This window comes from Ixodes scapularis, unplaced genomic scaffold (genome assembly GCF_016920785.2).
Source record: "Ixodes scapularis isolate PalLabHiFi unplaced genomic scaffold, ASM1692078v2 PGA_scaffold4__175_contigs__length_147842914, whole genome shotgun sequence".
Classification (NCBI taxonomy): domain Eukaryota; kingdom Metazoa; phylum Arthropoda; class Arachnida; order Ixodida; family Ixodidae; genus Ixodes; species Ixodes scapularis.
Genome location: NW_024609879.1, coordinates 42,579,477 through 42,599,484, shown reverse-complemented (window position 1 = coordinate 42,599,484; position 20,008 = coordinate 42,579,477). Strand labels below are relative to the sequence as shown.

The 20,008-nt window shown below is 47.5% G+C and overlaps 1 protein-coding gene, 1 long non-coding RNA gene and 1 pseudogene across 2 annotated transcripts; 1 reads left to right on the top strand and 2 right to left on the bottom strand.

Annotated features, from left to right (window-relative positions):
- Positions 1–296, bottom strand: part of LOC120843344 — a 105,593-nt pseudogene extending 105,297 nt beyond the window's left edge.
- An 883-nt stretch (positions 297–1,179) lies between these two features.
- Positions 1,180–2,401, bottom strand: LOC120843328. Its single transcript, XR_005716147.3, has 3 exons — positions 2,233–2,401; positions 1,879–1,955; positions 1,180–1,224 (listed from the first exon to the last, which is right to left on the bottom strand). It is a non-coding gene; the product is annotated as an uncharacterized LOC120843328 (long non-coding RNA).
- A 633-nt stretch (positions 2,402–3,034) lies between these two features.
- LOC120836077 lies at positions 3,035–19,785 on the top strand. The gene is made up of 3 exons (XM_040214677.1): positions 3,035–3,350; positions 3,454–3,638; positions 18,121–19,785. The coding sequence occupies exons 1-3, from the start codon at positions 3,092–3,094 to the stop codon at positions 19,783–19,785; spliced, it is 2,109 nt and encodes a 702-aa protein (XP_040070611.1). The 5' UTR covers positions 3,035–3,091.
- Positions 19,786–20,008: the final 223 nt, after the last annotated feature.

The window sequence follows — 20,008 nt, the reverse complement described above, 5'->3', positions numbered from 1 at the left end:
TCCTCGTTTCTTGCCCACAGGCGGTTTAGGTGGCGCAGGCTTTTTTCGAGCTTCTTGGCCATCTTCGCAGAGTCTGAAATTCAGTCACGACAAGTTGGCACAATAATCATTGCATTGGTATAAGAATATACAGCCTTTGATAGCAGACATTGGAAATGGGGCCCTACACAAGACTCCTCTAGTCCCTGTGCAAGTGGCCCTCTTACTTGCCCGTGAACTGAGAGTATGCTATGTGTAGTACGGATATGATCACATCCAATAGGTTGGGAAACACCTTCACCTTTCCACATAGCCATGGTGGTAACTATCGCTTTTACTGCATACAGTATGTGCTGAAATTTATCTCAACAAAGAGAAGGTTATGGGGCAAAAGTGTAACAGTATCAGCTGTCTTCTCAGTGGTTTCTGTAGGACAAGGCAAAAAGGTTGATGTGACCACAACTAAAGTGGCACGCTGCATGAAGTAGACTCGAGTGACTTGCCACCACTAAGCTGCTTTGCTGGAGTTTGCTTCTCTGCTGGCTTGAGTAAAAAAAGTCAAGGCCTCCTACAGTTCAATTGCTACACGTGGTACCTTTGACAAGTGCAGCTGTCAAGAATAGTCCTACGGTAAAGGTCTGCACAAGCCGATATTTAAAAGCCTGGCCATTTACAAGTCAATCTGGTCTGACATCGACGCTAAATTTTAGGGGCCCATTCATGCCCGTTTTGTGTTTGGTATTCACGAAGGCAGATTTACATCTTGTTGAGGTAAATGCAAAGCCCGGCCTGGCCCACATCTTGTGCATTTTCCCAAAAATACCTCTCTTCAAACGCGACCATCTCATCTCGCACGACCAGGAGCGACTTTCGCCCACTAGTCTCCTGCCTGAAATCCCAATGTCGCAAAGCAAAGGATGCACTGCAGCGTTTATAAAGAACCATTTTCACAACAGCAGGGGACATCAAGCAGGTGCATAATGCTAGTGGGTGGCACTTGTATTGAATACTTATCCTGTTGCCAACCCACGCTAGCCTGGGGTTGCTTCATTCAACAATGGTGGCATGCTGGTAAACAGTGAAAAATTTATAAAAAGGCGTCACATCACGGAACGCCGAAATATATAGCAGATTTGTTAACGACAAAATGTTGAACTTACCACAGTTAGTTTCTGCGACTCTGAGGCGCTCCCGGAGTAACTCATTCTCTTCTTCGAGAACCTTTATTTTAGCCTCACAGCTACACTGAAATGCATAGACGAAGTTCTTTAAAACAAAGGCAATCAATGGCATGTCATGAACGACTTTTATTTAGAACAGTGGTTCTCAAATGAAGTTTCGCAGACCCACTGGGGTCCGCGAGTCCCTGGCGTCAAGCCTCAAGGCTTCCTGGCACACCCTCGCATGAAAAGAAAAGCTGTTTTTTGCTGACCCTCGCTAGGTGGCACAAGTTTATACGGGGTACAGTCATTACCATCGATCCATCCATTTGTTTGATGCTTCTCTCTTCTCCTCTCTATATAACAGTAAAGGATGCCCTTTTCACACTGCACTTAGTAGTCTTTATAGTACACACTGCACTTAGTAGTCTTTAGTACTATTATAGCAACCCCCCCCCTTTCCCCTTCTCCCGCTGGCATGGGGTCCCCCATAACTGTGGCGGGTACCCAAGGGGTTCCCAACACATCCATGCTTGAGAACCACTGGTCTAGAACATAAAAGTCCCACGCTGGCGAAAGTAGCTTTGACAACGAAGTAACGAGGGACTGACGCCAAGTATAGATAATGAAGAATACACTTCTGACAAAAGTATTAGCTCTGCGTGTAGTCAATTTTCGCGGTCCGTTTAACAGCAAGCCTCATTATTTCAATCACCCTATATAAGAGCGGCATACCAACCTTTGCCGTCGAGGCTCCGGCGTCCGGCGCACCCTTCGCCATTTGCGTGCGCTTGCCTTCCATCGCTCCCTCACTTCCTGCGAGAAATAAATATGAAAGTAAACATTTCAGAGAATCCTATCTGGTTCGGAAACAATAAAGAAAAGTCGGCAACCAACCAAATGCTAAAAATGTAGGAAACCTACGTTTCGAGCCTAGGTGCATTGTTTGAAAAATTGCATCTACTCAACGGCCTGCCGTCCTTTATCTAAAAATAAACATACACAGAAGACATCGCGCACATTCTTCGAGGCTGTTTCACTGAAAATGACTAAACCATACTAACAAACGGTCAAAAAGTTTAGCAACACTTACCGAAATCTAAGAGCGTGGCGGGTGACGGGTCTTCATCCACCTTCCATCTTACATCAACGACCTGCCTGCGTAATTTTTTTATAGCTCCCTCCTCAGACATTAGCTGCACACCGATGGCCGGGTTGTCTAACGCTTTAACGGGATAAACATCCCACTTATCTTCGCCTACCCACTTAATAAGGATATGTGTCATCTTGCCTGTACCGCCGGCCCCGTAAACCTTCCGATACAACACGCAAACAACGCAACCGCCAACAAAGACGAAAGAAAAGAAGCGGCTTGGTTGCTTGGATTGGATTGGGTGGGTAGATAAATGCTAGCGGCTGTACCCTTTGTATTGGGTAGCAGCTTGCGCCACCTAGCCTGATTGTACGTCCGGATGTCACAGTGCGACTAACGTTGGTGCGATGTAGCAACCTCCTTGGATGTAGCCCAAAATGAAAAATAGTATTGCCGCTCCGAAACCAATAAGTTGCCCAAAACAACCAACTTTAGTTTCAGGCAAAATATTTTATTGTCAGAAACAGCCAATCGTTTTAATTCACAAAAAGCACTCGCCCTTCGGGGTTTCCCTTTTTTTTTTTCAGGGTGACTACAGCGACTCCGATGAACTCTTGTTACCTTAAAAGTGGTGCAAATGTGTGACGTACAATAATATTCTTGTTCGGCGGGAGTTATAGCTCTACCGCGAGTGGCGAAGGGACGAACCGAATCCAGTTGACGTAGCGTCGTAGCGTCGGCAGCGTCGGCGTTTTCGCAGTTATCGCTTGTTGCGTTTTCCGCCGTCTCCGTGATCAGCGAGGCGTAAGGTCCGGTTGTTGCTGTTTGTTGAGGCCGCCGATGCCGTTTGCAATCTGAAATGCCTGGTAAGCGACAGTACAGCGAATACCTTTGGAACACCAATTGCAAGATTCCTATCCGCTCGAAGTGCCGCATAAAGAATCGTCGGACTGTCGAGCGTCCTACTGTTGAGTCGGACGATTCCGAGAACCATGCTGAGGACAACGACACACCTGGCCAGTCTCAAGCCACTGGAGCCACTAGAGCTGCGACCCCACAGAGTCAATCGTGTGCCAACAGCGACGGAGACAATGCAGATGCCGGCCACCGCGCTTGTGGTGGGTTATATATTCATTATAACTTTTCTGTTTCCACGGTTTCCACACGATTGCATCCGGGCATTCACCACTCATAATGAAAATCATTGTTGTCCCATCACAGTCGACACGGCGGCTGCGATGGACTCGGCAGCCGAAAGCGAGGACGAGACCGGGAACAAGTTGTCATCGTCGGAGGACTCGCCGGACCCGTCATCGTCGGAGGACTCATCCGACCCGTCATCATCTGATTCTGAAGATGAGTCGGATGCTCCTACCTCGGCGAATCCGGGGTCAAGAAGCGAGCTGGTTTGTGACTTGTTACGTCTAAATTTCTCTTTGCCCTTGAGCATTTCATAACCTCACAAAACGTTTTATTGGTGGTTGACGTTGAGCGCGCGCGGGAAGCGGTTGCCTCGGCCGCTTTGAAAATTTACTTCCCTAAACTGAGAGGCCTGTTTAAGACGAAAGCTCAAAATTGCCTGGCGAACAACGATTAAACCGAAACCAAAACGGTTGCTTGTTCATACACAATGCTAGGGGCTAAAATATTCGTTCTGGAATGCTGATTGCGTACAATAATTGCAATATGCTTTTCCTTCTGTTTTGCACCCTGAACTTATATAATTGATGCAATATTCTTCAATACAAGGAGTAGACAGCTGACCTGGCAATAGATTCAGAACTTGAATGAGAATATTTTTCTCAAGGGAAACATGGCAGCTGCATTTTTGCGAAACGAAACAAGGAATTTAATAGCATCAAAATCTTGGAAAACATTGTGACGGTGTAAGATACTGTATAGGTAAGGACACGCAGCACGGTGAATGGTGCGACCTGATCAACCAGATAAAGTCCTGTTGGCACATGCCCGAGGAGCCTCTTTTGACAGCGTCTCCTGCCAACAAAACTAAAAAAAAAAGGATAAAACAAAAAAACTTGTTGCTATGACATTTCAGGCGCATGCACGCCTCGCTTGACACGCCTGTTCAGAACACCAACTGCTCACTCCTCAAGCGATACTGCATGAGCTTGAGGCAAAGACGTTGGATGGGGTGTGGAAGCATGTCCAACTCCACCTTCCCGAAAAGAGACACCAAGGGCAGGTGGTCGGTTTCCACACTTGAATTGAGAAGTGGAGAAAGTGGTCCACACAGTCGAGGAATTCTTCTCAGGGACACTTTGCAGATGTTTGTCGCTCCCATCGGTAGTGACCGTTTCTACACAACAGAGATGCTCGCTTGGACACCGCACCAGAGATATCCGTTTTAGCCCGTCCAGAAAACTGTTCTTTCCACCGCTAAGGCATGAAACTAAGGTCAGTGACAAAGCAGCATCTAAGCAACTTGTGTAACTCAAGTTCCCAGTTTTACATGATGTGGCACACACTTAAAACAACTTTAAAAAATGAAAGCCGTTTACAACTCCCTGTAATGCCGAATCAGAGTGCATCTCTGTAGGAGGAGGGAAAGTTACGGAGAAGGGGCTGTGTTCCTTTTCCTCTCCTGCTTGCCTCTCATTTAGGGGAAACGTTTCTACTAAATTTAGTGGAAAAATTTCCTGCTAAATATAGTGGGGAAAATTTTCTGCTAGATTTAGCGGGGAAATGTTTCTGCGAAATTTAGCGGGGAAAGATTTCCGCTAAATTTAGCAGAAACGTTTCCCCTAAATGAGAGGCGAGCAGGAGAGGAAAAGGAACACAGCCCCTTCTCCTTTCCTTTCCACAGGTACGGAGAAGGGGCTGTGGAAAGGAGAAACACAGGGATAAGATACAGAACACAAAAACAGTGCCGACTCTCTGCTCTCATTTTCTTTTACTTCAGTAAATAGGAACCTGCTGTTTTCTTATCCTGTTGCTGGCTTTGGTCGCTGATATGGAGGCTACATCTAAGAGTGCTTGCAAGACGAAAATAGCGCAAAAGACAAGGACAAATGGAAGACTACACAGGACAAGCATTTGTCCTGTGTAGTATTCCAATTGTCCTTGTACTTGGCACTTTCTATTTTCGTGATGTTCAAACAACTAGGCCAACAAATTATAGTGCTTACAAGGCCTGTCTTTTTCATTTGCTTCGTGTTTCTGCCAAATTATTTTCATATCTGATTCCGCACAATTTTTTAGATGCACAAGTTGGCAAATAGGACCTCGACTGCTTTTGCAAACACACTTAAAAGGTCAATGACACACAACTATCATTTTAATTATTGCTCCCAGACTCTGTTTTTAACAGATGTAACACCTAGAGCCACTAAATGAGCTGCGCAGAGTATTGGCACCTCGTTCCCCGACATTGTTGTGGGTGCCGCCATTTTAGTGCTTGTGCAGAGCAGGCGGAACTGCCGATCGTCATGATTCAAAAGTGCAACTTCCTCAGCATTAGATTCAGCGTTCGGAAGCTCATGTGGTATTGCTTTGCTTTGTCTCGAACTGTGTAAACATTTTCGAGGACAAAAAATGGTTTCCTGTGATTTCAGATAAACCTTCAGATAACTGGCAACCATGATTTTAAGCCAAAATATGGGCGAGTGCCTTTACTCTGAAGCGTAGCTTCCCAAGTAGCACAACACGCCGGGTTGGGGTTGGGGCGGTATTGGCCTGCCGGGATACCGATACCGGCCAGTACCGGAAACGCCCCAAGGGGCGACATCGGCCGGGCCCAATGCCGGAATCTGGCCGGTACCGGGAACTTATTGGGAAACCGGGATGCCGGGAATACGGGATGTTCCCAGCGAGCTCCCGACACAGATCCCCGGCATGGAACCGGTGGTACGGTAGGAAACCATCAGTGTGCCAGCGTGTTTCCGGGTCAGAGCCAGTCCAATTGCGGATTAGTCCCAGCGTAAAATCAGATCAGTGCCAGCGTAATTGCGGGTCAGTGCCTGAGAAATTGCGGATCAGCACCAGCGTATGCGTCATTCAGTGTGCCCAGCATAGAACCAGCAGAATGCTAGCTGTGTAAGGCTTTAAAGCCCAGGAATGACATCCTACTGCATTTTTGAACAGCTAACTTCTCAGTAGATCAAATTGACTTAAATGTGGAAATGCTAAATTTCTCAGTCCGAACTATTTTATTGGTTTTCATATCTTTTATAGGTGCTGACCGTTTTTAACATCTTTTTCGGACTTGAATTGAAAAAAGCCGGTTTAGTATGTGTGCAATTTTAAGAAACAATTCTGTGTGAACAATTGACTTTCTCCATGTATACAGTATACTCATGGCAATTATTGTATACTCGTTGAGACGACATGTCCCATTCATCTGTCGTCCAGATGCATATTGTTGGTAGTACAAGAAGGGAACATACAAAATTTTTTTTACCGTGACATTCTTTATTGTGACTCGTGCATCCATAGCAGCTAGCTCCTCAGCCAGAGTGTCCCTCATCGTCAAAGGCGGTTGGAACCACCAGTGGAGTGTCCGCCTTTTTAACTCTATTGCCCTTGCCCGCCTCCCTGCCCGTCAGCCACTTCTGCACCGCGTCCAGGCTGCACGAGTGCAACTTTGTATGGAACCTGTAAAGAGAATTGTCAGATCACACAGATTAGTTGAAGGATAGGGGAAGCCAATATCTTGCATATTAGCTACACACAAGGTGCTGTTCACACACTGCAGTTTGTGAGCGTGTCCTTTGTGTAAATATAGGTCCCTCACCTAGCCTGCAATTCAAAGGTGACAGAAAGAGAGCACCACAGAGGTGGAGATTGTGGGTTTGGCTACCACGCTAAGGTGCAGATTCTATGGAGGCATATGGCTATTTCACGCAACATCCTATTAATGTGAAATGGGGGGCGAGACGGGGCGGGGGGCAAGAAGGGGTGGGGCGCAGAGACGAGTGGCTAAAAAAAGAGCAAAACTTCCCCAACTGACACTCTACAGACCAAGGCCTCTAAATGGTCGTCATTAGATTTTCAACCTGGAAACTAACAGGATAACAAGACAAGACCAACAAAAACCTTTTTTCACAGTTCCTTCAAAACGCTGCTTTTCAGTATGAAGGTTCCGAGAATGCTAACACAGGAGATATTCATATAAAAAAATGCAAATCAAATTAAAAAAAAAAAAAAAACGACAGGAATTTACGACTTAAATTTTGCATATCGCAAAACTTAACGGGAAACTGAAGCTGTTCTGTATTTGAGGAAGAACACCAAAAATCGTCTTGATATGGCCTCCAGGATCACGAATATCGAGTTTAATTTTTCAATCTGGTGCATGGAGGCTGCATAAAATAATTTTTACGTACAGCTGAAGCCCCTCCTTCCCGGGGCGTGACGTCATGCTGGGAGTTTTCGGAATTTCTGCTCTCGCTCATCTTCAGCTCCTGTCAAACCTATGCACGTGAACTCTTGAATTTGTAAAAAGGTCAGAAATAGATGCCACAACTGGCGTCAGTGTGGAAAAATACAACTGGCAAGCTTGCAATTGCACGCGCCGCCCACACGAGCGACACATGCTTGGCGCCCTAAAGATCCTAGTACGACGTCACGACTGCTCTGAGGCTTTTCGTGTTTTCTCGCGTCTAGTTACACCTTCGGGGAAAACGAAAGCGATATTCAGATTCACAGGACAAAAATATGCCAGAAGTCACCTATAACTCGTTTTTTTTGTCAAGAAGTGTTTCAGTTTCCCTTTAATTGTCAACATATTTCAAAGATAGTGCTTGTCTATTGAGCTCCAATAGAGATGCCATCAATTTAATAGCTAGTAAAGAATATGCATTACCGATGACCACCTTACACATCATGGCATCCTTGAACCTTGACTTTCCTTGGTAGCCCAGAAGGGCCGGAGAACTGCTCCTGGATTTGCTTTGAGAACAGGCGTCCCACCACCTCTCGCACCACCTTCTGCAGGTTCTTGCTGTCTCCTAGAGACACGAGCTGCTCCTCCTAGAAAGACAAAATGTGTTCTCAATATGTCAATGAAGTTATTCATATGCAGATACAATGGTATGAACATGTCTCAAGTAAGAGAATGTGAATGCCCAGGTAAATGCAGCAAGCCACACTATACATGCATCAAAAGGTTACAATATTTACTAGAGAGAGAATAAAAAATATTAGAATATATGGCAACTCTACCTGTCTTAGACAAAACCAGAAAGATTAAAATATTTCCCTTCATACTCCGCTAAATCTCATTAGTCAGTCAAATTCGTTGCAACGTTCAAATTGTGCAAACGTTTTGATGGATCCTCTTTGCCCATCAGCATCCACTCGGTAATTTTAATAATGTATGTGGTTCTCAAAACAGTGCATAAAAGACCCTGCACATCTTGACTTTGTTAACGCTTAGTCTAGCTGCCGGCTAGTCACCCTGCAAATTTATCACCTATTTTACAACTTTACGAAGACTGGAATTGAAAAAGGCATAAAAAGGCAGGAATTGACCAAAACCGTCATCATAGTTGCAAAAATTGGCAACAGCAGCACAGTATGAGTAGTTATCTTTCCATATTTTTGTTTAGTGCTGACTCAGTGGTGGCCCTGTAGGCCAATGAACCAACTTACTCAGCTCAAGCTCGCCTCGTGTAATAATCGCTTGTGCGACTACCGTATGCTATGCCTGGAGACACAGCTCCGCATGCACTCACACCCCCTGAATAAAGTGGCAGATGCAATGACAGTTACTCTTTCACCTTGGAAATTTTGATTTCCTCTCATAGGGTGACCTTCGGTTAGGACGGGTTAACATCTCATTTTGGAAATGCACTACTAATATAAAGTAAAGATGGAGTTAATTAAGATTTATCTGGCAACCCCTTACAAATTTGTTTGGGCATATGCATATGGTAGGCACACTCAAAAGCGATTTTAGACCCGGCTAAAAGTTATTTTCAAGCATGTACCTTTACTTCTGTAGCAGATGCCGAAAGCACAAATGAATTTATCGCCCTAAATATTTACATCTCTTGACTATAGCCTCAAGTGAGAACAGGAACAAAACCAAAAGAAGCCCAATATATACTACAGCATCTCGATCCTTCTGTCAAGCAAGCATTAAACACAAAAAGCACGCAGGCAGGTTTGTGCGTGCTCCGCACACATACTCACGGCGAGAGTTGTTGCAGGTGCGGAATTTAACTTCGAAGGATAAAACGGGCAGAAGTGTCGTAGCAAATCAGCATGATTTATGATTATTTGCAGGCCGACATATTGTAAGCACCCAAAGGCAAATGTGTTGGGCGATTTTACTTCCCCCGTTGTGAAATGTTTTACTTAAAAATATTTCAAGAAGCGGCAGTTGAAAAAGACTTAAAATGCCATTCAATGAGGATGCACATGAAGGCCTCTTGTCTACACGACCTTCGGGTGGAAAGAACTGTTCAAAAATGTAATGATGCACAAATATTTAATTTTTGGTGGCCACCGTCTATCATTTCTCCCTTCAGTAGCCTCTATGAAACGCAGTTTAACAATTGCAAAAACTTTACGCAGGTTACTAAAGTTGACTTGCAAAACAGGCAACTGGCGTTGCGTCACCTTGAGACAATTCTATTGCAGGGTTCAGGTTAAGGGTACCCCTTACAATAAATAGCCTTCCATTGTGCATTGGCTGTGCATGCACTCTGCTGTTATAAATAACAGAAGGCCCGTAATGAAGGTAGCGCAACTTACTCATTTTTAATTTGCCACCGACTGTGCTTAAAACATAGTTTGGGTGGGCATCCATTTGAAATATTACGGTAAAAGGCCCAAGTTAAACCACAAAGTAAGAATCGCAGCCTTATACCCGTCAATATTGTGAAAAAGAGGACACATAAATACCGGCAGTGTCCTGTTGGTGAAGTTCTTCAGCTGCGCTTCTGCAGCACTAAGCTGTTCCATGTTGCGGAGAGGCATCAGGAACAGCTCGGGTGGTTCAGGCCTGGCCAGTTCCTGGGGCGTCGCCTGTTCCCCGGGCCTCGCCTGCTCTCCCTGGTGCTTGAAAGACACCACGTGCCCGAGCACCTGCCCAACAGACTTGCAGTTCCCTGTTCTGCTGCTGTAGGTGCCCATTCTGGATGTGCAGGTCTATCACTGCCTAAGCAGCTGAGCGTCGAAGGCTGCAAGGTAACCAAGGCATAAGAAAGCATTATCCATTTTGCTGATCAACATTATGCACTGATGATGCGAAGAAACTTTTTCAGAAACTTGGGTTTCGGGAAGTTTCAGAAGAGCGCTTGAACCTTCAGGTGTTTCGGATGGTTTGGGTAGCTTTGGAACAGTTGCCAGACACAGTGAGTGTTTCAAATTTTTGTAAAAATTTAAGAGACGTTATAATTTGTATGCAATATTCATAAATTTAATTTAAAAAATGTGTTAATCAAATAAACTTTCTAAAAAGGAGACACAGCCCCAATTTTCAGAACTTCACAGTTTTGGCTTGTATGGTCAAAATGAATGCTCCCACAAAGTTTTAAGATGTTTTTGACAATCAAAGGAAATAAAAATACTGATTCGTCGGCGACGCACGCGAGACGCGCTGCGCTTGGCTGCGATAAGCACCAGTTTAAAAATCTGATATATAGGTCCGTGCCTATTAGGCCTAGCTTGGTGCTTGTACACTTGTTGGAACTGCCATTTTCTGGGCTTTCAGGACGGCCTCTTTTTTTAACCATCAACCGTCCAAGAATGGGAGAGAATCCCATTAAGAACACTTGCCCTGGTATAGAAAATGAAATTGGCTGCAAGCGGCTGCTCTGTGGTCACATGATACCTCGCACCTAGGCATATGACGTTTTAGAATGAATTGGCACTTCCAAGTAAAGCACAGGTCATCAATTGCGCCCCTTGTTAAATAGCAGAAGTTCCCAATACAACTTTGTTTTCTATCGTTTCACTTGCAGCATACAGTGTGTAACAGATGATCCACCTTTCTTCGGTTCTGGTAGCAGACGACGCAACGGCGTCTTGTTTCCCGCAGCAAATGACACTCTAGGGCAGACAAACCCTCCCTATTTACTCACGTTAGCAGGCGACGTGTCTGTTAAAGAAAGGTCAGCTCCCTCAGTACAAGCCTGACGAGATCTCAATCTCACAAAACACCAAAATCGGGTCATTGGTACAACATTTCAAGGTACAAACAGAAGCTGCACAGCACGGCGCCGAAGCGAACTTGCTGCACCTAAAAACAAGCATCTAAGCTGTCCGTCTAAAACCTCTCCAGAGTAGGACAGCACCACGGTCGTTCTTTGCAGCATGCAATGCTTTCCCACAGCATTACGAGAAAGTTTTGTGACCAGTAGCGTATTGAAGGACTCGGTCACTACTGTAATTGTGCATGTGTCACTACGAAGATTATGGAGCTAACTAAATTGAGCAACTGCACGCAAGCTAATCTGGTCAAGCATGCTAACAGAGGGCAGATCAAAAACGTGTATTAGCACATTATCAGGACTTCAGATGAAAAGGAACAGTACAAAATAATACTTACTGCATTTCTGCAAACTTGATGCTCTGAACGAAGGCCAGTCAGGGTCTGGTGCTTGGCCCGGTCGCACACGAGACAAGATGTCCGCCCCAGACATTTTGCTTGGCCACCCGCCGTTGTTTCATACTCACGTCGAACCACAACAGAGGGACGGACGCCACCGTTATTTCGTCATTCTCTTCGATGAACAGTACTCCTCCTCACTAGAATAAAAGGCGTGGTCAGACATGATGTTCATTCAAGTTACTTCACACTGTCAGGTCTTCGCAACCTTTAGCATATATTATAATAACTCCATGGCTATATCCCCATGCACGGCCACAATGAAACACGACGGCGTCGCATTCCGGTATACGCCAAGTAATAAAAGTAGCAGTAAAAGAGAAAAACGGTGCTCATTTCGCGTAAAGGTCTGTTTACACCATGCTTTGTAGCTTTTTACTTGCAACGGTTTCATGATACCGAGGTTTCGTGCAAATAGCTTATTTACATCCAGTTTTTCAAGAAATGGCAATGGCGTTTCGACTATACTCCGTTCATTTTTAAGCTGAGACTAGAAGCTCGGCCTTCAACGCAAGCTTTCTGCCCTTGCTAACACAAGTGCGATCACGCAGGCACGCGCAACCAAAGCACTGCAGAAGCCAGCGAGCTCGCACTGAAGGCGGAGATTCTAGTCTCAGCTTAGGGGCGAACGGAGTATACATTCCTTGCATATGACGGCACGCTAGGTACGGACAGGGCCCTGTGCCATGCCGGTGGTGGACTTCACAACGCGCGGTTGTGCTTACCAAGGCGTAGGATGCCGCTAACTGCCTGGACATACCGTAGAATACCGTGCAACCACCCATTCCACATTAAGCGCCCATTACCAAATTTGTGAGATCTGAGGAAATACGCACAGTACATTTACATGTAAAATTGACGACCGGACAAGCACCCATCCCCCATTTTTTTGCGATTATTTCCAAAGTTTGAGTGCACGCTTGCCCGATATTTAACGGTACACTGTATTTTCATAGAAGGAACCTAGTTTTGTTTGATGTGAACTCGGAAAAACGAGCCGAGCTTACGAAGATGACAGTTAGCCAGTATGTGCGGAATTTTTCAGCATTGGTGCGATTGCGCTACGAGCAGAAAGTTTCGATATACCGCTAAGTTATAATGCAAAAAAAATGTTGTGTCGAAAAAAAAAAAAAAGTTGTATTGCGTGTTGCAAAATTTGACGAGCGACTCTAGGAGTCGCCTGTAGAAAAATGGTTACGACTTTGCGAACTATGGCAAACAATGCAAGGTTACCGCCATAATCTAAAACCTGATGCAAGGATAAATAAAATAACGGACAAGCGTCTCGCGGACGGCACAAACCAATGCCCCGCCAGCAGCGTCTCGGCGAGCTAGCATGCCTCCACCAACACGGCGCGGTCGCCCCCGGAGACCGCCTTGATCACCGGACACCGCACGGTACCCGCACGGCAAGGAGGTTAGAAGTACTAGGAGGGGGCACGTTGCAATATTGGTGAAGCCTAGTCATAAAAAGTTTAAACGATTTTGTGCCCAGCGTGACCGCAGATCTGTCTGACGATTGGTGCGCGTGACATGTCACGTGTGAAATGGATGGTTGATTGTACAAGGACTCCTTGCAGGCTTGCGCGCGCTCCGTCCGGTAGGTTTTATTAGATCGAAGGCTACGCTGTGGTGTATCCTAGTACACCATAGCTAGACGAAGGCTAGCTACGGTAACGTGATGTGGTGAGAGTAAGGAGGAAAATGCGAAAGAGGCGAGGCGTCAAGGGAGCATGGCTTGTGGAGGCTACGCGGCTGACGTCATGCCCTCTCCTACCCTTCTATTCTCCATGCCGCACGGTGCCAGCCACCAGTGCTAAACCCCCCCCCCCACACCCACACACACGCACACACACGCGCACGCACACACACGCGCGCACGCACGCACGCACGCACGCGCGCACGCACGCGCGCGCACACACACACACACACACACACACACACACACACGCACGCACGCACGCACGCACGCGCGCGGATTAAGCGCGACGATGGGATGACGAGCTCGCGGGACGGTGAGACGACGCTCCTGACGCCCGACTCCTAAAGCCCCTCGATATGTTTTCGTTTGTCTTTGCAAGTAGCGCCAAATGCGCGAGCACACGTGGCCCATGTCTCGAGAGGCCCTTGGAAGCAAATGGCGGCGCAGCACTGAAATGAGCGGCCCTTGGAAGCGAATGGCGGCGGAGCACCCGCTCGTGGCACGTGTCTTGCGCATTTCCACAACAATGGTTGGCGGTACTTGTGAAAACACCTTTATCAAGGGGCTTTACCGACTCCTACTTCTATCTTCTCCCCTCACCCTAACCCAAGTCAGTGACAAATGCGCCGTGCGCGCGTACACGATTGACTCTATTTCCCCCCCCCCCCCTTAATTTCACTTCAACGCTTACAACACACGGAGGCCGCCGCTGACCGGTCACCGTCTCGCCGGGCTAGCGGCGCGACATTCGTCCATACTCGGCCAGGAGCCCCGAAGGTGCGCTCGAAGCGTGGAAACAGCGCGATGCGACGAAAGGCAAAGGGCATCTACACTACGAACGGGCAGAAGCCGATGCAAAAACGTGCGCGAACGTAAACAGAAAAGTGCCGCCGCTCGCCACTACGAAATAATACGCGGCCGCATCCCTTTCCTGCTGCTCGTAATTTCTCTTACTTGACGGCTACTCCGTCTTGCGGGACATGCCGACGAAACGATCGTCGGGATACGGCGAAGGGCCGTCAACACCGTCGAGTCAACCACCAGCAAGCGTTGTTGAGCGGAAGTTGGTTCACTAGGCCTACATACGACGAAACCGACAGAACACGAACATCAAAATCAAAGCACAGGCGGTAACTTCGAGCGACTTCTGCCCCGCATAGATTTAGATGCAGTGCTTTCACTCGCCACCACGGTCACATACAATTTTTCAACCCTGGAGCCACCGTACCTGAACCATGCCGCGAACCACGCCAACGTCCCGCTCGCCATTTGTGTTTGCTCACCTTGTCCGGCTTTGGATTGGATGCTGGATCGGCTTTCTAGCAAAGTCTATCAACAGCTGGCTCGATGCTGGATGAGGTCTGTTCTAGTCTAAACACGAATTCGCAAATATATAATTGTGCTACTGTGCTACTCTAAAAAAAAAAAAAAAGAAAAAAAAAACGGGGGCAGGAAGAAATACGCGACGTTTCGACGGAGTGCCCTCTGGGAACTAGTTGGCCACTCAGTTTCGGTTTCGATTGAGCAGTTTCCTTTCATGCTATCACGCCGTGACCGAATGCGCCGCTTGAGTTTTCGATTATCTGACTTTTCACGAATGTACAATATATTCAAAAGTACAATACAATGACTCATCGGGTTTATATAACTGTAGGGAAAAATAAATTATGTCGTAACGTCGGGGTCACCGTTAATCAAGTAGTAACAATCAACATTTTTGAACCGAAACTGTTAAAAAGCGAGGGCAGACGCTATGAAAGCGGTGGCAGCGCGTGCAACTGGGTGGATCGCTTAAGCGGGAGACACATGTACGACGAAACCGTCCGATCCGACGTCCCACCGCGCAATACGACGGTCGGAGGCGAGGGTTTTCAACGCTCTCCGATGCTACGAAAACCCTCGCCTCCGACCGTCGTATTGCGCGGTCGGACGTCGGATCGGACAGTTTCGTCGTACATTTGTTTCGCGCTTTACTGAGGCCGACCGCTCAACGACCGCTTGCGCGGAGCGCTCGGCATCTGCCTGGGCAAAGGGCTCGATCGCGCATCCCCGCTTGGTCGCTGCAGCTCCAGCGCGAGAGTGAAGCCACCGATCGGCGATTTGCATGTTGAAAAATCGCGTTTTTGGAGCGTTGCGGAGGCTGGTGGCAACATGCTGAAGACACGTTTTCTACTCTTTCGTGCTCATTCGTCGAAAAAGCTCTTTAAACCCCTGTGTAAAGCGCGAGACACATGCGCGAAAAAACCATCCGATCCGACGTCCGATTCGGCAATACGACTGCCTGATCCGAAAAATTTGGTCGCATCAGACGTCGGATCGGCGATCCGACGTGCGTCCAACGCGCCAGATAGTTTCGCACGGCGGACGGATTGTCGGATGCGTCCAGCCAATGACAGCACAGCTAGCGCGAACGTCATGATGTCGTACTGGGCCTGGCGGGACGAATAAGAAAACGGGACGGGCGACGGGAAGCCGGACGCGTGGATCCCGCTGACCCATTCGAAATAGATGGCCCCGGCAGAGAATGCACGCGCTAGCGAGAACAAGCTCCCAACTTCGCTCGTGCAAGCTAAACCGTCAATCTAGGACCAGAGATCTTTGAACGCAAACCTACGCTGGAGTGCTTGGATCTCCTGGGCAGAGCCGAACGGATCGTCGTGTCGCATGCAAGGTCGGAAGCGTGTGTCTCAAACTGTCGCGTGCGGCAATTCGGAGCGGCGTTCGGACTGTCGGATCGGACGTCGGATCGGACGACTCTGCCGTCCATGTGTCTCGCGCTTAAGCCCTGAGACTTGCCGTTGAGAACATGTGGAAATTTTTACGGAAGCGCAGTGCCGCAGTAAAAATGCCCAACTCATCGAAAGCAAGTTTCGCCGCCACGATGCAACGCGCGGGTCACGAGTGACCCGCGCGTTGTATCATTGGACTTTTTCCATAATGCAACGTGCGGGACCCTTGTGACGTCACACGTGACGTCAATTGTGACGTCATTATAGGAAATGTCCCATAATGCAATGCGCGGGTCACGAATGAGACTGCACATTGCATTATAGGACGTTTCCCATAACTCAACGCGTGGTTACGCCGACGGCGACGTTGGCGCCGCCGACCCGCGCGTTGCATCATGAGACGCTTCCCATAATGCAATACGCGGGTCACAAATGAGACGGTGCGTTGCATTATGGGACGTTTTCCATAACGCAACGCGCGGTTACGCCGACGGCGATGTTGGCGTCGCCGTCGCCGACCGCGCGTTGCATCATGGGACGCTTCCCATAATGCAACGCGCGGGACCCTCATGACGTCACACACGCCGTCATTATGGGAAACGTCCCATAATGCAATGCGCGGGTCACAAGTAAGACCCGCGCGTTGCATTATGGGACGTTTCCCATAATGCAACCCGCGGTTACGCCGACGGCGACTGCGACGGCGACTGCGACGGCGATGCCGCTCAAGCCGGAAACGGGCGTCTAAGAGCTGCTCTCTAAAAAATTAATAGATGTAAACCAAATTAAATTTTCATTCCACAGCCATGTTTGATACCGTCTTTTTTAACAAAACTGAAATAAGCCTTTGTTAACTGGTTTAAGGATGACGCGGCGTTAATACTAGGCCAAGGATAATATTAGGTGTCATCTTTTAGCATATTGAAGACATATGTCCAACATAATGATTATTTCTAACCATCATATAGTTTCTATATCAGCGAAAAAGTCATGTCGGTTACATATCAAAACTTGCATGGCTCGAATGGCATGAGAAAGCAGGGAGAAAATGTTGTCGGTCAGTCACCGAAAACTCCGTGACTGAACTGGCCGGTGATTACAGAAAGAAAACGATATCGGCCAGTCGCCGGAAACTCCATGGCTAGACTGGCCGCTGACTACAGCAAGAAAACGATGTCGGCCAGTCACCGGAAACTCCATGGCTAGACTGGCCAGTGACTACAGCAAGAAAACGATATCGGCCAGTCACCGGAAACTCCATGGCTAGACTGGCCGGTGACTACAGCAAGAAAACGATGTCGGCCAGTCACCGGAAACTCCATGGCTAGACTGGCCAGCGACTACAGCAAGAAAACGATATTGGCCAGTCACCGGAAACTCCACGGCTAGACTGGCCGGTGACTACAGCAAGAAAACGATGTCGGCCGGTATCGGGAACTTTCCGGCTGACGCTGGCCAGTTTAGACAACGAGTCCCCGATATCGGCCGGGATCGGTTTCTTACCGGCGTCACTGGCCGGGATCCGCCGTACAGCTCCCGGTACTGGCCGACGTAATCCCAGTATCGGCCGACATGGTGTGCTACCTGGGTTGTTTAGTGGCACTAGTAGCACCTACAGAGAGCAGCCACCACAGCGTCAGTCAGGGTTTTCAAGGTTGTTGAAAGTTCAGCAGGTAGCCTGTTTTTTCTGTTCTTTCTATTTATGTTATCCACTTTTTCATTGGTTTGGTCATGTTAAAAAAAAAGAAGGGGGTGTTGTGCGGTCTTCTGTTCTTTTTGTTGGGTTGCTTTCTGGATATGATCATGCATTCCCATAGCCCGTTTATTTTCTTGTTATTTTTATGTAGTGAAATATTCTAACACGTGACTGAAATTCTGTTCAGGATGAGCTGCTATACCCAGCAGCCAAGCTGTCAATGGCAGAAAGCCTCCTGATGGTAATGGGCCACAGTCTTCGGCACTGTTCATCCAAGGAAGCCACGGAGAGCGTACTCAAGCTGATTGACTCTCATCTACCAAAGGATACAAAGTATCCTACAACAAAATACTGCTTTTTCAAGCATTTTGCTGGAAGTGTGGGTAGGAAGACTAGGCATTTCTACTGTAGCAGCTGCATGGGTTACATTGGAGAATTAGGTCCTAGCGACGGTGAGGCCTGTTGTAACCAGTGTGGTATGAAGCATTATGAAAACGACCTTGTGAAGTCGTTGTCCTACTTTTTTACCTTAGATCTTGCTAGCCAAATCCGTGAGATGCTTGAGACGAGCAATGGCAGCATCCTAGGCAAACACCGTTTGTCGTACGATGTAACAGACGTGACTGAAAGTCTTGGTTGCAGTAGGCTCCCACTGGGTGCAGATGACCTAACTGTAACCTTTAACACTGATGGTGTACCGCTTTTTGAAAGCAGCAACTTTGGAATTTGGCCCTTGCTTGTCCAAGTTAATGAACTTCCATTTAGGGAGCGAATGCAAAAGCTCCAATTGTTTGGACTATGGTTTGGTTCAGGGAAACCATCTATGAATACATTCCTTGTGCCCTTTGTGAAAGCATTGAATGAGCTGTCGTCGAGTGGCATCTCATGGACCGACAAGGGAGGGAATACCAGAGTGTCCAAGGTATTCCCAGGGCCTTGCACGGTGGACACCGTTGCAAGGTGCGAACTCATGCAGATGACACAGTTTAACGGTGCATATGGATGCGCATGGTGTGAGGAGCCCGGCGAGGTGGTGGAAAAGGGGAAGGGGCATTCTCGTGTGTACCCAGCCGGTGCTGCTCCTCCCAAAAGGAGGACGCACGAGTCTTTCTCGCAGCATGCCCGCAAAGCGCGTAAAGGCGAACCAAGCTGTGGTGTAAAAGGGTCAAGCGTTCTTTTACTACTTTCTTTTTTTAGCTTTAATACAGGCTTTGTGGTAGATTACATGCATGCCGTATGTTCAGGCTTCGTGCGATCCACCACATTTCTCTGGTTCAAGGCAAAGCGACGTGACGCGTTTAACCTGCGTCCCTTTATGAGGGATATGGATGCTAAGCTGATGGGCTTGCAGCCCATCTGGGAAATGTCAAGACTGCCCAGATCCCTGAATGTCATGAAAGAGTGGAAATCGTCGGAATGGAGAAACTGGCTGCTGTACTACTCCCCTGTAGTTTTGAAAGGAATCCTTCCTTCGAAATATTTCAACCATTGGATGCAGTTTGTTGAGATCATGCATTACCTGTTAGGTCCATCACTTTGTATTCAAAAGCTCCGAGACCTTAGGGTCACCATGTTTGGTTTTGTCCAGAAGTATCAGGAGTTGTATGGCAAAGAGCATGTTACATACAACACACACCTGCTCATACATCTTGTCGATAGTGCAATGGAGTGGGGCCCGCCTTGGGGCTACTCATTATACCCCTTCGAGTCCATTAATGGGAAACTGGGGCGGCTTGTGAAGGGAACTCGTTATCCACATATGCAAATTGTGGACAAGTTTTCTTTGCTCCAGGCCTTACCAAGACTTTGGAGATTTACATCTCATCAAATGGGAGAGGGGGGGGGGAAATAAGCCACTTATTTAAGGCCCTGCTGAAGGGATACAACTTGAAAGTCCAGTACACGCGCAATGGCCTCATTCATTTTTATGGGAAAGAACAAGTTAGGGATGTTGGAAGACAGTACAAAAAGATTGAAATTGGGTGTTTTAAGCTCTGCACTGCTGAACTGGACAAATCTCGGAGGAAAAATTCTTACATTGTGGCAATGGTGTCTTTGGTCGCATTACTAAGATA